This window comes from Manis javanica, chromosome 2 (genome assembly GCF_040802235.1).
Source record: "Manis javanica isolate MJ-LG chromosome 2, MJ_LKY, whole genome shotgun sequence".
NCBI lineage: Eukaryota > Metazoa > Chordata > Mammalia > Pholidota > Manidae > Manis > Manis javanica.
Genome location: NC_133157.1, coordinates 99,169,915 through 99,187,104, shown reverse-complemented (window position 1 = coordinate 99,187,104; position 17,190 = coordinate 99,169,915). Strand labels below are relative to the sequence as shown.

Here is a 17,190-nt window from a genome sequence, read left to right as displayed (position 1 = left end):
TTCTTAGACTACATCAGTTATGGGTCATTGTGATAATCAAGCAACCAACAACTTCATTGAGCATTAGGACATACGGTCTCAAGGTACTTACAATGAAATGAAAGTTTAACATCAGAAACTTTCAAGACTTGAATGTAATGACTTTCTATCAAAGGTACAAAGAGATGAAAAGAACCTAGAAGGCAATTTAACATGAATCCTTTAACAACCCCAAATGGTACTGCAGACATAGCAAGTACAGGAAGAGGCACAGGGTGAGGGGACACTTAAAAAAAAAAAAAGAAACCAAAAAGAGACCATATGGAACAAAAAACAAAACAAAACAAAACAAAAAACCTGTGCTTTTGACTTAGCTTGGAAAACTCTCACCAGAAAAAATTTCCATTTGTAATCAGAGATCAGGCACACACACATGATAGACACATATGCTAATTCTTTGTCAAAGGGCCTGAATCGTCATTTGCTCTGGCATGCTCATGAACACACAAAGCTTCTGGGTGAGGAATGGATTGGAATGGACCTTGGAACTCTCAGTGGAATACCACATTTAAAGCCAGTGCTGCCTCTTCCCCTTCATGATTGAAAAGTTCAAAGCTAATCATCAATTTCCTCACTGAGACTGACTAAATGTTTTGAAAGAACATGCCTATCTTTACTGCTTATAGCATCACTTTCCATTGCAGATTGTCTTAGGCATTAACAGATGTAGTTTACATGTAAAGTAAATTTTCTATCACAGATTGTCTTAGGCATTCACAGATGTAGTTTATGTGTTTTCCACAAAGTTCTATGATACTAAGATTCTAACAAAAGAATGGTTTTTCACCCAAGGATCACATTGCAAAGTAGGTTCCCCATTTAGCATTTATCTTTTAACTACTTCATGGTATGGCTACTGCTATAGAAAAGATTTTCATACATACATAAGCAAATCTATACATATGTTATCTAATGGCATTTTGGCTTTGTCATGCTTGGACATCTCTAGCCAAAGTTACTACAGATTTTCACAGATTACTCAATACTTTTTAGTACTCTTTTAGGTTTAATTTCATAATCAACTAGGACTTATTTGGGTGTATGGTGAGAGAAAGGAATCTAACTTTTTGTAGTGAGTGGCAAAGAAGTTTAAACATTACATAACATCCTTTGCCACTATTTTGAAATGCCACCTTTAACATGACACACACATACATATATACATACTAAGCTTGTTTCTATCATCGTGTTTAAATGATCTACTTGTCTAATCCTGTAACAATATCATACGACTTTATTTTAGTTTAACAAGGACATTTTGTCATCACTATTGTCTTTTAAATAATATAAACTAATCTGGTGCCACACTTAACTCTTTGCAATCAATTTTTCTAGTTTCCTCTTACCTTTCGACCTTTCCCCTTACCTTCCACACACACACACCACTGTGATTTTGATTGGCTATCACTGATGTACTCATTTTGTAAATAAAAAATTAAGGCAATGAAATTTCTACAACCCCTATATTTATAAATGTGTAAGATTCTCAAAGTTGCTTACTGATTTTCCTGTGAGGTCTGATTTGTCATCCACTTTGTAATTATGGAATATTTGAAAATAACATTTTGTTTGTTTATTAGGTTCCAAGTTGTCTGTTTATATAAACAAAAATCAAACCTGTAAATGGTGTTATTCAAATTCTTATTCTTACTGTTTTTTTGGTCTACCTAATATGAAAAGTTTGAAAAAAACACGTATTAGCATCACCTACTGTACCCATGGTTTTGTTCAATTTTCTTTCTACTTACAAGAGTTTGGGAATGGTATGTTTTTATGCTATGTATAAAAGATCTGACTGTTAGCATTTCTACCAGGTGATACTATGTATCAATTTAAACTAAAAGGATACTACCTTTTTCCCTATACAGCGCACCCACACTAAGAAGATACTTTGAGAGACTGATATGGCATCCTAACCTACATTACATCAGCACTGCCTGCTAGAATTCAATTACTTCTTTGTTCCAGACTGCTTACTTTTAAACAGGACTTCTCTTTTAAAAAGAACAGAACTAGGTTTGCACTTTAATCTAAACTGTGAGTGTTTACTTTTATTAAGAGAAATTACCCTGTTATAATATTCTGTAACATATAATAAATAACTATAAGTTGTTATGACACCTAATATGTTTAGCCTAATGACTGACATGTCATTTTATTTTTCCTGCTTATTATACATTTTTATTGTGCTTTCAGCCCTATTTTTTTCTGTGCCTGAATCAAGTCCTTTTTTTTTTTCACTTGTAGCCACTTACAAAACAGCATTTCACAACTCCTCAAGTCCTTACATTTTTATACCACCTTTTGATCCTTCCACATATGCAGGGAAATAGCAAGCTACTCTAACATCCCTCTCTCTTTCTCCTCCCTGTCTAACTAAAAATAATCACAAAATATTCTCCATTTGGGGCAGTAGCAGTAAGTCACCTTCAGATAAAACCACTTTGTGATTTAATAAAGTTATCTAGTATTTATTATGAGCCAGGAAAGGGGAGGTCAGGTAACTTCATATTTACTTAGTAAGAAGTTAGTTTCATTTATCTTTCCAAATCTCTACATCCTGCAAAAGACAAAGTTCTTACCGTTTCTTTTGGAATCTGCATCTGGCTTGGCTCTGCATTCTAGAAGAATTGAAGAAAAATATAAATACAGACTGACCAAAGCCATCTTCAACACACAGGACACAAAGTTTTACTCTAAAGGAAATTTTGTTGGTTCTTAAAGTCAATCAAATTTATAGAGGATGATTATGTTAAGGCAAATGTCTTCCAAACTTTCACTGATATGGTTATGTTATCTTATATGTGCATGTGGGTGTGTGTCTTTAAAAATTTTCTAGATGTAAATTTTTACTTGCTCATTCACAGTACATCATGAAATTATTTGGAGGAAAACAAATCTCACCTAATTGCTTTTCTCTTTGTGCCACTGTTTCTAATTTTGTCTTTTAATCATCCCAACTAAATATAAGTTGCAAGATATATTATAATTTGAGAGCTAAACCAGGTAATAATAGTCTAAACCACAAGCATTATACTTTAAAATATTATACACGTTGTAAATGTAATATTTTTTCATATATCATAGAGTTGCTTTAATTACAAAGATAGTTAGAAGGCTGATTTATAAAAAAGTCACATATTGATGGAACTATTTCATTTTGACACAGAATTTAAACACAGACACTCCTAACAGAGGAATAGAGTTTTGTTAATTGGACACAAAGATCATTTTAAATGCCACCCCCCTGAAGTTTTCAGTATTTTATTCTTTCAAATCTTGAAAAGCAGCTGCAACATGAATAATAGACTGACAGCCTACTGGCTCACTCCTTAATGAAAAGCTCACAAGCAATAAATTAAGTAACAAAGAATAAAAAAAGAGTAGGCAGCAGAAGGGGACAGCAGAAGCCTAGAAGATCAAAATTGGACAAGAACCACCTAAATAACGGTAAGCTGGCTGTATGTTGGCAGTTAACTGTGAGAAAGGCTGCTTAAGAGTGGTGTTGAGCCATGGCAACCTAATGATGCTAACTGGTACCCAAGCTAAGATATACTGAGGGAGAATTGAAGCTTCATCAAATCACATTTCTTTGTCAATTTTTTTTTAAGTGTTCATTTACAATTTAATAGAGACATCTCCAGATTTAGGCTCAGGTGGCATTTTAAACACAAAATTGGATAACAGTGGGAAGAAAATGGAAAACTGAATTTAATTTGAGAAATAATGCATTAAACATTTCAAAATAGAAATAAAGAAGTTTTTATAATTTTTCAAAACCTACTTATAGCACAAGTGCTCACTTTTCAGCCCTATCACAATTGGAAATTTCCTTGAAATCACAGTAAACTTTAGAACTGTGCATAACCAAGGGATACAAAATTCCTATGACTTTTAATAAAAGGAAAATTTTATTAGTCACTATAAACCCATCCTTGAAGAACACCCTACAAGACTTCGGGCCTTCGGACAAACTGAGGAATGGCTTCCACAAAGCACTACCATGCTGGCATCCACATACTTTCATTTACACAGAGTGAAGAGCTTCCTGGAAGCAATGACAAATGATCTAAAATGACCCAAATAGAATCTGGTTTCAAATATTTAAAATACCACTGTAGTTGAAGTGAAATAATTTTCTCACCACATCAAAAGATAATACTGATTCCTCCAACTATGTTGTTTTTACTTATAAATGAAACCTGGCACTTTTTGCAGAAAAACATTCAGAACTCTGTCGATTTAATGTATACATTTCCTTCACACCAATACTATGTAAATACCCCTAATATTCAGATATAATGATATGTGTATAAAAAGTGAAATAGATTGCAAACAAACACCTTCTTATTTATGTCATTCCAAATAATGTCTATATTAGTAAATTACGGCCATGGGGCTTATTGCTACTGAGATCTTTTTATTTGCAATGATAATATTTAATTAAGGTATTCCTTTTCACATAACAGTAAGCAAGCATCTTTATTTGGCTTAGCTACATGTACAATGAAAATTCGAAATAAGAAAACTCGTCATATGTAGTGTAGAAGATGGCAAGCTTTCAACAACAGCCTTTGAAATGACAGTTACAAAATACTCAATGTCTGTGTGTTCACCCAGTCCATCTGAAAGCATTCACTAACAAACATTTGCTATCCTAGAAAATGCCCCTGCCACTTGATTTTTAAATACCCCTATACTCAACATTGTGGGTATTTACTTCCAAAACAGAGGGACTATGAGAAAAGAATGCTTACATTAAGTTAGGGCTGAAAGATATGTAATACATAGAAACTGCTTGGAAAAATGTCTCAATAAACATCAGCCATAGAGTAGCTAACCCAAATCCCTAGCCCATGTGCATCAGAAATCTTCCATCAACTCTGAATGTACACACCAGTTCTCTTGGGTGGAAGGCATCTTCTTGGCGAAAGACCAGAAGGCTCACAGTCCCTTCCATCTTGGTACTTCTCAATAAGGAAACAACTTCCTCTTGGGATTTGCCTGCTAAATCTACTCCATTTACCTAAAACAAATAAGAAGTTTTCAGATGCAGTCCTGCACAGAGAACAGAAGACTCACATTCCAGAAGTGACACTGCCTGCTATGGAATAGAACTCATTCCATGGTAAATTCTGCCATGAGTCGGTAACCACCAGGCTCTGGTGGGTAATACAGAGACTCAGACCAGGTTTCTAGAAGTGACACAGGATGCAGTAAATCTTTTAGGGCTCATCAATAAACTAAAACTACAGCCATCAGAGCACTAATAAGTGACAAATAACAAATACACCTAAAATGTCAGGTTTACACAGAACTCACTGGCTTTGAACTGAGATACCTGGGTAGCCTTGTGGAACATAGGTTTTCTTAACACCAAATTGAAAAGGTGTTGCATTTATAGGCCGCACCATGTATTTAAAAGAAAATGACAGTAGAATTTTTGAAGTACTTTATGTTATTCTCTTCAGACAAAAGTAATACTTTGGCAAGGCAATTAAGTATGTTAATTAAATTGTAATAACATTTTTCCATGGTTAAAATATGTTTTGGAATATTGCCCCTCTGTTAAAAACCATCTTAGATGACATACTATTATTAAGGGATTGTAGGAAATAGGTAAGTGACAACAGGTTCAAAGAAATCAAAAACAATTCTAGATAATAAAAAAATCAGTCAGTTGACAGTTTTTTTATGTATGCTTCCAAATATTCGCCAAATCCTCCAAAAAACTGCCCACAGAATTGTTGATATTATCTAGCTACAACTACAGATACTAGTAAGTTAGATTTAAAAATATGTGAAAACATAGTTTCTTAGAACAATGAAAGCTATTGAAAACAAAGTCTAAGTCTGAAGAAATACAGGTTGCTGACCCTTCTGGTTGGTCAAAAAGAAGAACAAAAGCCTTTGTGATGTGCTGAAAGTAAAGCAATTGTGAGATGAAAGTGAGAGGAAACCTACAGCGATTACCTTTAGAAAGAAAGAAGCTGGGGGTGCAGGGACTGAAGGGGGAGGGCAGGGACAAAGGGACAGAGACTATTTTGGACTCAGAGGCACAGATGAAGAGGTTCAAGTACAGCTAAGAATTGTAGTAAATAAAACAGACCATATCTGCAAACCTAGACTAATACTATTCAATCTATAACCCGAGGACAAGTGACCCTCTATGGAAACAACATCCTAAATATACTTTGTATTCAAAACTTTCCTTTTACTTAGCCTTTCTCAGCTACTCTTTAAAAAAGGGACCTACATGGGGGACAGCACCTGAGTACCAAGAGTGGGATCTTCAAGCCTAGGGAGGCACGGGAGTGGTTTAAAAAAAAAAAAGAAGTTGCCGGGGAGATTCTCAAAATGGCGGCATGAATAGGGTGGCGGAAATCCCGTCCCAAAACCACATATATTTTGAAAATACTGCAAATAGAACTATTCATAAAAGAGTGACCAGAAGATACAGTACACCAGCCAGGCTACATCTATATCTGCAAGAACTCAACATCTCACAAAAAGGGTAAGTTACAAAGCCGTGACCTGGAGGGACCCGAGCACTCCCCCAATGCCAGCTCAGTGGTGAGAGGAAAAGAATCAGAGTGGGGAGGTAGTGGAAGCACAGGACTACTAAATAACCAGCCCTAGTAATCTGCACTGGGAGCACAGAAACACACATTGCATGGTGTACTGAATATTAGAGGAACAGAAAAGCAAAATCGGAGACTAAGACTGCGAACAGGTTCCCACAGCTGCTGCCCCGGGACAAAAGACAAGCAGGTGCTTTAAAATTCTTAAAGGGACAAGGGTTTAACTTCAAGCACCCCAATGCCCTGGGTGGCAACGCAGCTCCAAAGCCCCTCATGGCAATTACCAACCTGCCTTTCATTATCCCCGCCGGCACTGCAAGTAAAACAGCTGACCCGCCATTGCTGTGCAACAGCCAGGGAGCAGACCTGCCCACAGCAACCAGAGAGAGGCTTCTCTGACCACGTGGCTAACAGGGCCAGACCCAGAGGCTGCCCTTGCTGGCAGCTGACTGGCACAGAGAGTGGACACCATTGCAGAGTCCAAAAGGCACAAAGGGGCTTTATTGTCATGGTAAACACATGATGCTTGCCTGAAACCACCACCAGTGCCCTAGGCCATCCACAGGGATACCCTACCCACAGCAGCTCAGGGGATTAACCCAGAGGCTGCCACCTGCGTGCGGCTGACTGACATGGGCAGAGGAAACAGGCATGGAGTCTGGGAAGCATGTAGGGGCACTGTTCTTGTGGTAGAACATGTGCCGCATGCCTGCAACCCCCGCCAGTGTTCTAGGCAATCCTATGTGTCGCCCTGCCCACAGCTGCTCAGGGGATTAACTCAGAGGCTGCTCCCTATGTGTGGTTTGCCTGGCACAGGCAGCAGAGATGGGCAAGGCAACCAGCAAGCAGGAAGGGACTTTGTTCTCCCAGCTAACACATGTGCCACTCTCCAGTGACCACTCCCACTGCCATGAAAAGGCAAAAGAACCTTGTTCAGTCCAAAATCCGTCAAACACAAGACAGAGGGCCTGGTGAGAGTGAAATTACCAATCTTCCTGAAAAGGAATTCAAAATAAAAGTCATATGCATGCTGATGGAGCTACAGAGGAATATGCAAGAGCTAAGGGATGAATTCCAGAGGGAGATAAAAGAAATGAAACAAACAATGGAAAGATTTAAGAGCAGACTGGATGAGGTGCAAGAAACTGTTAAATGAACTAGAAATCAGAGAACAGGAATACAGAGAAGGTGAGGCAGAGAGAGATGAAGGATCTCTACGAATGAAAGAATATTAAGAGAACTGTGTGACCAATCCAAACAGAACAATTTTTGCATTACAGGGGTACCAGAAGAAGAAGAAGAGATAGAAAAAGAGACAGAAAGTGTCTTTGAAGAAATAATTGCTGAAAACAACCTCATCTGGGGAAGGAAATAGTCTCTCAGACCATCGGAGTCCACAGATCTCCCAACACAAGGGACCCAAGGAGGACAACACCAACACATATAATAATTAAAATGGCAAAGATCAAAGGCAAGGACAGAGTATTAAAGGAATCCAGAGAGAGCAACAACATCACCTACAAAGGCAGACCCATCAGGCTATCATCAGACTTTTCAGCAGAAACCTTACAGGTCAGAAGGGAAAGGCATGATATATTCAATGCAATGAAACAGAAGGGCCTTGAACCAAGAATACTCTATCCAGCAAGATTATGATTTAAATTTGAAGGAGGGATTAAACAATTCCCTGATAAGCAAAAGTTGAGGGAATTTACCTCCTACAAACCATCTCTACAGTGTACTTTAAAGAACTGCTCTAGATGGAAGTGCTCCTAAGGCTAAATAGATATCACCAGAGAAAATACAACCACACCAAAGAAAGGAGATGAACCAAATACTAACTGCATAATAAAACCAGCTATCCACAAAATCAGTCAGGGGAAACACAAAACAGTACAGAATAAAACACCTAACATATAAAGAGTGGAGGAGGAAGAAAAACAAGGGAGAGAAATAAAGAATCAGCAGACTGTGTTTATAATAGTGTAATAAGTAAGTTAAGTTAGACGGCTATATAGCAAAGAAGCTACACTTGAACCTTTGGTAACCATGAAACCAAAGCCTGCAATGTCAATAAGTACATATCTATTGATAATCACCCTAAATGTAAATGGACTGAATGCACCAATCAAAAGACACAGAGTTACAGAATGGATAAAAAAGCAAGACCCATCAATATGCTGCCTACAAGAGACTCACCTCAAACCCAAAGACATACAGAGAATAAAGTGAAGGGATGGAAAAAGATACTTCATGCAAACAATACAGAGAAAAAAGCAAGTGTTGCAGTACTTGTATAAGTCAAAATAGATTTCAAAACAAAGAAAGTAACAAGAGACCAAAAAAGACATTACATAATGATAAAGGAGTCAGTCCAACAAGAGGATATAACCATTATAAATATCTATGCATCCAACAGGAGCAGCTACACACGTGAAACAAATACTAACAGAATTAAAGGAGGAAATAGAATGCAATGCATTCATTTTAGGAGACTTCAACACAACACTCACTCCAAAGGACAGATCCACCAGACAGAAAATAAGTAAGGACACAGAAGCACTGAACAACCCACTAGAACAGATGGACCTAACAGACATCTACAGAACTCTACACTCAAAAGCAGCAGGATACACATTCTTCTCAAGTGCACATGGAACATTTTCCAGAATAGACCACATACTAGACCACAAAAAGAGCCTCAGTATATTAAAAAATTTTGAAATTGTATCAAGCAACTCCTCAGATCACAAAGGTATAAAACTAGAAATAAATTGTACAAATAAAACAAACAGGTTCACAAACACATGGAGGCTTAACAACATGATCCTAAATAATCAATGGATCAATGACAAAATTAAAACAGACATCAAGCAATATATGGAGACAACAACTACAGCACAAAGCCCCAACTTCTGTGGGATGCAGTGAAGGCAGAGTTCTAAGAGTAAAGTATATAGCAATCCAGGCCTATTTAAAGAAGGAAGAACAATCACAAAGGAATAGTCTTAATTCACAATTACTGAAACTTGAAAAAGAAGAACAAATGAGGCCCAAAGTCAGCAGGAGGGACATAATAAAGATCACAGAAGAAATAAACAAAATTGAGAAGAATAAAACAATAGAAAATTCAATGAAACCAAGAGTTGGTTCTTAGAGAAAATAAAAAAAGAGATATCCCCCTATCCAGATTTATTAAGAGAAAAAGGGAATATACACACATAAACAGAATCAAAAATGAGAAAGGAAAAATCATGATGGACACCACAGAAATACAAAGAATTATTAGAGAATTCTATGAAAATTTTTAGCTAACAAACCTAGACGAAATGTACAAGTTTCTAGAAAAATACAACCTTCCAAGACTGACCAAGGAAGAAACAGCCAATTATCAGCAACAAAATTGAATCAGTAATCAAAAAACTACCCAAGAATAAAATGCCAGGTCAGATGGATTCACCGCTGAATTTTACCACACATATAGAGAAGAAATAATACCCATTCTCCCTAAAGTTATCCAAAAATAGAAGAGGAGGGAATACTTGCAAACTCATTCTATGAAGCCAACATCACTCTAATACCAAGACCAGACAGAGACACTGCAAAAAAAGAAAATTACAGACCAATATCCCTGATGAACATTAGATGGAAAAATACTCAACAAAACATTAGAAAACTGAATTCAAAAATACATCAAAAAGATCATCCATCATGATCAAGTGGGATTCATCTCAGGGATGCAAGGATGGTACAACATTCAAAAACCCATGAACATCATTCACCACATCAAAAAAAAGGACAAAAACCATATGATCATCTCCACAGATGCTGAAAAAGCATTCGACAAAATTCAACATCTATTCATGATAAAAACTCTCAACAAAATGGGTATGGAGGGCAAGTACCTCAACATAATAAAGGCCATATATGATAAACCCACAGCCAACATCATACTTAACAATGAGAAACTGAAAGCTTTTCCCCTACAATTGGGAACAAGACAAGGATTCCCACTCTCCCCGCTTTTATTCAACATAGTACTAGAGGTCCTAGCCACAGCAATCAGACAACACAAAGAAATAAAAGGCATCTAGATTGGTAAAGAAGAAGTTAAACCATAACTATTTGCAGATGACATGATATTGTACATAAAAAACCCTAAAGTCAATCTGTCACTGTAATAGAGAAATCTGTTGCATTCCTATAGAGTAACGATGAACTAGCAGAAAGAGAAATCAGGAAAACAATTCCATTCACAATTGCATCAAAAAGAATAAAATACCTAGGAATAAACCTAACCAAGGAAGTGGAAGACCTATACCCTGAATACTACAAGTAGAAATTATAAAGGACACTAATAAATGGAAATTCATCCCATGCTCTTGGGTAGGAAGAATTAATATTGTCAAAATGGCCACCCTACCTAAAGCAATCTACGGATTCAGTGCAATCTCTATCAAAATACAGCATTCTTCAGTGAACTGGAACAAATAGTTCTACAATTCATATGGAACCACAAAGACCTCAAATAGCCAAAGCAATCCTGAGAAGGAAGAATAAAGTGGGGGGGGATCTCGCTCCCCAACTTCAAGCTCTACTACAAAGCCACAGTAATCAAGACAATTTGGTACTGGCACAAGAACAGAGCCACAGACCAGTGGAACAGAATAGAGACTCCATTAACCCAAACCTACATGGTTCAATTAATATATTAAAAAGGAGCCATGGACATACAACGGGGAAATGACAGCCTCTTCAACAGCTAGTGTTGGCAAAACTGGACAGCTACATGTAAGAGAATGAAACTGGATTACTGCCTAACCCCATACACAAAAGTAAACTTGAAATGGATCAAAGACCTGAATGTAAGTCATGAAACCATAAAACTCTTAGAATAAAACATAGGCAAAAATCTCTTGGACATAAACATGAGCGACTTCTTCATGAACTTATCTCCCTGGGCAAGGTAAACAAAAGCAAAAATAAACAAGTGGGAGTATATCAAACTAAAACACTTCTGTACAGCAAAGGACACCAACAGTAGAATAAAAAAGGCATCATACAGTATGGGAGAGTATATTCATAAACTACATATCCAACAAAGGGTTAACATCCAAAATATGGAAAGAGCTCACACACCTCAACAAACAAAAAGCAAATAATCCAATTGAAAAATGGGTAGAGGATCTGAACAGGCACTTCTCCAAAAAAGAAATGCAGATGGCCAACAGGCACATGAAAAGATACTCTACATCGCTAGTCATCAGAGAAATGCAAATTAAAACCACAATGAGATATTACCTCACACCAGTTAGGATGGCTACCATTCAAAAGACAAACAACAAAAAATGTTGGCAAGGATGTGGGAAAGGGGAACCTTCCTACACTGCTGGTGGGAATGTAAACTAGTTCAACCATTGTGGAAAGCAGTATGGAGGTTCCTCAAAAAACTAAAAGTAAAAATACCATTTGACCCAGGAATTCCACTCCTAGGTGTTTACCCTATGAATGTAGGAGCCCAGTTTGAAAAAAGACAGATGCACCCCTATGTTTATTCCAGCATTATTTACAATAGCCAAGAAATGGAAGCAACTTAAGTGTCCATCAATAGATGAATGGATAAAGAAGAGGTGGTACATATACACAATGGAATATTATTCAGCCATAAGAAGAAAACAAATTCTACCATTTTTAACAACATGGATGGAGCTAGAGGGTATCATGCTCAGTGAAATAAGGCAGGTGGAGAAAGACAAGTACCAGATGATTTCACTCATCTGTGGAGCATAAGGACAAAGAAAAAACTGAAGGAACAGAACAGCAGCAGACTCACAGAACCCAAGAATGGACTACAGTTACCAAAGGGAAAGGGACTGGAAAGGGTGGGTGTGAATGGAGGGATAAGGGGGTCAAAGGGGCATTACAATTAGCATACATAATGTGGGTGGTGGCTCGGGGAAGGCAGTATAACTCAGAGAAGACAAAGTAGTGATTCTATAGGATCTTACTACGCTGATGGACAGTGACTGTAAGGGGGTATGTGGTGGGGATTTGATAATGGGGGGAGTCTAGTAACTACAATGTTGCTCATGTAATTGTATATTAATCACACCGAAATAAAGCAAATTAAAAAAAATGTAGCTGTCAAATAAATAAATAAATTCATACATAAATAAAAAATAAAATAGGAGCCACACAAGTAACACACAAAGGAAAGGAGTAAGGCCAAAGGAATGTAGGTGTAGAATGTAGATGTGGGATAGAACCTGCAAACTACTCCTTTGCTCCACTACTTTTCAAGAAATGACTAGGAGATCTTTAGCTGGAGAGTTCAAAACTGTATGAAGCTGCAAGTAAAGAAAAAAGTGTTATGTCATAAAATACACTTTAACATTAGTACGTGAATACTAGTTAATAATTAGGAATCAGTATATGCTGCTAAGAATACAGAGTATGTTTTCTGAAGAAAACAATGAGAAAAATGGTAATAAAGTATACTTCTTCTCAATCTTTCTTCTCTATTTCTATATGCACAGCATTTCCACAAACAGAAGTTATGTATTTTTATGTATGTCAAAGCCCCAAATCAATAAACTGACACTCATAATGTACGGGAAGGAAACTTTGAAAAATGATTTCTTTATTTCCTGACATTTGATTTTTAGTGTCTCAATTCATCCTCAAGCTGCCATTTCTAAATTTCCTTGTTCCTCTCATCAAGACACACTGTTTTCATTTACTTCATTTGTCTCTGTTCTGATTACCAAGTATACATTTCCCTACTGCTCAACATAAATTTAAAGCCATCTAGAAATATAACCTAATATACTTTGTACTTACATAATGACAAAATGTTATGCTATCTCATAAACCAAATGTCTGAATAACTAAAAATTTATGAGTAAACTAAATGGAAAGATATTTCTCATCAAATAACATGGGAAAATGTCCAAGCCAAAATACATTGTTTCATGACATACACTTCTGCTAAAAGATGTAATTTAATTTCATACTTTATGAAATGTTAAAAACAGTTGACCCTTGAAAAGGGAACTTTTCCATAATCATGAAACTTCTGCCTTACAGGAAGTCACTTACCTCTATAAGTCTATCCCCTGCCTTCAGTCTCCCATCTTGGATGGCAGCCCCTCTCGGGAGGATGTTTTTCACATAAATTGGAGCTGAGCCACCTATTGTTACATCTCGAGAAGTGATGCTGAACCCCAAACCTTCTGTCCCTAAAAATACAAGGAAAGTAAATTAAATAACTTGAATGTTATGGGTATATCATGCATAAAAGGATTTGTTGTGCTATGCTGCAACTTGACATTGTGACTTTCACAATGGTCTACATTTCTGTAACACTTTTGTAAGTTGTAATCAATTTTTCAAAATGGACTACATTATGGAAAGTTCAAATGGTTTATACACCAAAATTCACTACTCTAAAAAGAAATGGGTTGACATGAGCAGCCGGGGGAAAGGAAGATAAGTTCAAGGAAAAAAACTACCCCCGCTCTGCCCAGGTAGGGGGTCCCACATGAGGAGGGAGAGAACTTCCTTGCCTATGGTGGCCAGGTCAAACTGGTCTCAACCAGATCCCAAGGTGGGTGCAATCCAACAGACTGAAAATCCCCCCAAACTACTCTCATCATGGGGAAGGGCGCACTCTCCAGGAGGGATGGCTTCACACAGGCCTGTAGACCAAGGTACCCGACCTTGTCAGTCAAAGAGGAGCCTCCTACCCAGAATGCAATATACAGGCCTCCTGCCTAACCCACCGGGCCTCGTCTACTGGACTCTGGACTCTTCTCCCCTGCAGTGCATTCAAATAAAGCTTTCCTGCTGCCTCGCTGGCCTGTCTCTGCCTTTCCGTGAACTCAACCCGTGACTAAAGGTAATATACAAATATGCCTGCTGTAAGTTTTTAAATTGGTCCAAATGTTTGATTATGAAAATAAACTTAATTTCTCTACTGAAAAAACAACAACGAAGTTCTGTTAAAACCCACAATACCTCAAATATCAAGTATTTTTGTACAACAATGGTATCCAGATTTGAAAAGCAGGAGTGAAGCAAGGGAAGAGAAAATATTTTAGGGATATGGAAAATATATAGTGGAAAGAGAAAATTTTCTAGACACAAATAACAGAACCTCACCAAACTATAATTACTCACAGTAATTTAATGACAGGATGAACCATATTCTCTTTGCCTCGTTCTATTCTAATTCACCTAGATCTTACCATGCATAAGTTCCCCCAGGTCCCCTCAAAAAAGACAATCACCCAGTGAGGAACTCATCTCAGATCACAGCTTCCGTATCTGAAGACCATCACACTACATTTAAAGGTACTGAAATTAATAAGGCATTTATAAATTACGGAGCTGGTTTGTGTGATTCAAATTCTAGATTCTTTGGCAGCTTTCTTGACAGGCACTCCTATGAGCTCAAGGCAGTATCAAAAAAGGGTTATATGTCACTAGAACCAAAAGGCAATAAGCCAAAATGAGCCAAGAAAAAATGTGAAGATGGTGACAAATTTGTAATGAATCACAGAATTTTTATAACAGTTCTAATAATGATTCCTTTCTGCCAGAGCTTTTTAAAAAGCTACATTTTAAGATATTAGGTTTCGTTTCAGTTAAAAGGACATTAGGGCATTATGGAAAGAATACAGAGATATAGAAAGGTGAAAAATCTATAGAAGAATACATTAATTGATGCAGCTCTCAGTACAAATCTATAAGCTAGAGTATAAATCTATAAGTAAAAAAACAAATATGGGCAGATAAGTATGAATGAAAATATGGATCAAAGAAATGAAGTAGTTGAAATGAAGGAAACACTTGAAATTATACCTGTAGGAAAACTAATTTAATTCTCAAGTTCAAACAGAACATTCATTGACTCCAGGTTTGAAGTCACTTTAATGTGCATGGACTAATCATTTCTAGACTCTTCTGTGCTGAAGACTTGAATGGCATAACGTCTATGTGAAATGTTCCTAATTATTCTGCTGGAATTTTTTTCCATATGTCTCTGAGCTTTCATGAAACCCTAATGATTTGCAATAACATTTATTAAGAAAGAATGCTAAATTATCCTTCTTTTGTCATATTAATTTGTAAGGACTACAAAGACAGACTGTTATATGAACCTCAATACTATTAAAATATTAGCAATAACCCCTAAATCTGTAAGCTAAAAGTTCAGGCAATGACATTTAAAAGAAAGATAAATAGATATCAATTTTCATTTAGCAAAGCCAACAAAACATTTTGTACTGATTGAAACAGATTACTGACCTTCTCCTGTGACTTTATTATAAAGCTAATTTCTACAAAAAAGCAGGGTATTTCAGAATGCAAAAATGGCAATAAATATTAAGAAATCATAATTATGGAAGTAAGTACTTAGGCTTACTCTACTTTGTCATGTTATATAATAGTTTCAAAATTACACCAAAGAATCACTGTAATGAAGGCTTCTCTTGAGTAACTTCCATCATTCAAGGCATGACAGTTCACTTTGACCTGAATTATTTAAAGTTTAACACTGACACACCTATGTCTTTGATGTACTTTATTAAAAATGTCAAATGTAACAATAATAATTAGTAAAGATATTATCTGCTAACTACAATGAAGGCTTGTTCTATTATCACACAATCATGATTATTAAAACGTCTGTATTTAGAATTAAAGATAATCAGTTCTTCCTCATCTTTATTTACAGCAAACATAATTTGTTTTCTTCTATAAAATATTTGTAAGAATAGCAGAATGTACAGGCTGTTTCTGCTGTTTGTCATACATTCTCACAGTTAGTAAATTAAAATCAAGATAGGTCTATGAGGATCTATATCATTTATATTACTCAAGGTCAGAAAAGTGTTTAAAAGAAAACCATTGTTGCTATTTTTCTTACGTTGATTGAGCACATCTTCCAGAAACAGCTTATGTAGAATGAACTCACGTCTTTTGAAATGCTATTAAAATAAAACTTAATTTCTGTACTCAAAAGAATGATTCTTTTCTTTATTTTTTTATTGATTTTTTTTTTTTTTAGGAGAGCAAGGTACAGGCTTTTATTTAGAGATAAAGTGAAAGGACAGAGCTCCTGGCTCACTCCAGGAGGGGACAAGAGAGTCCAGAATGATTCTTTTAATAGCAAATAAAATTGCACTTCATTTAAAAAGTCCATATTAGATCATAGTTGCTAAAATGTAATTGTGTGACAGAACCCAAGAATGAACTAACAGTTACCAAAGGGAAAGGGACTGGGAAGGGTGAGTGGTGAGGGAGGGATAAGGGGGAAAAAGGGGCATTATGATTAGCACACATAATGTAGCGGTGGGCGGGGGGGACATGGGAAAGGCAGTATATACAGAGAAGACAAGTAGTGACTCTATAGCATCTTACTACGCTGATGGACAGTGACTGTAATGGGGTATGTGGTGAGGACTTGGTAATAGGGGGAGTCTAGTAACCATAATGTTCAAGTAATTGTACATTAACAATATCAAAATTTAAAAAATAATAATAAATATATATATATATCATTGTG

General features: G+C 36.5%; 1 protein-coding gene across 23 annotated transcripts in view; it reads right to left on the bottom strand.

The window, feature by feature from the left end:
- The window catches only part of PARD3 (par-3 family cell polarity regulator), an 804,135-nt gene that overhangs the window by 264,876 nt on the left and 522,069 nt on the right, over positions 1 to 17,190 (bottom strand). For all 23 annotated transcript variants that reach the window (XM_037010348.2, XM_037010345.2, XM_037010349.2 and 20 more), the window contains 3 exons: positions 13,719 to 13,858; positions 4,937 to 5,065; positions 2,622 to 2,660 (listed from right to left, as the gene is read on the bottom strand). In XM_037010348.2, coding sequence (XP_036866243.1) covers positions 2,622 to 2,660; positions 4,937 to 5,065; positions 13,719 to 13,858 — 308 coding nt within the window. The remainder of the gene's footprint in view (positions 1 to 2,621; positions 2,661 to 4,936; positions 5,066 to 13,718; positions 13,859 to 17,190) is intronic.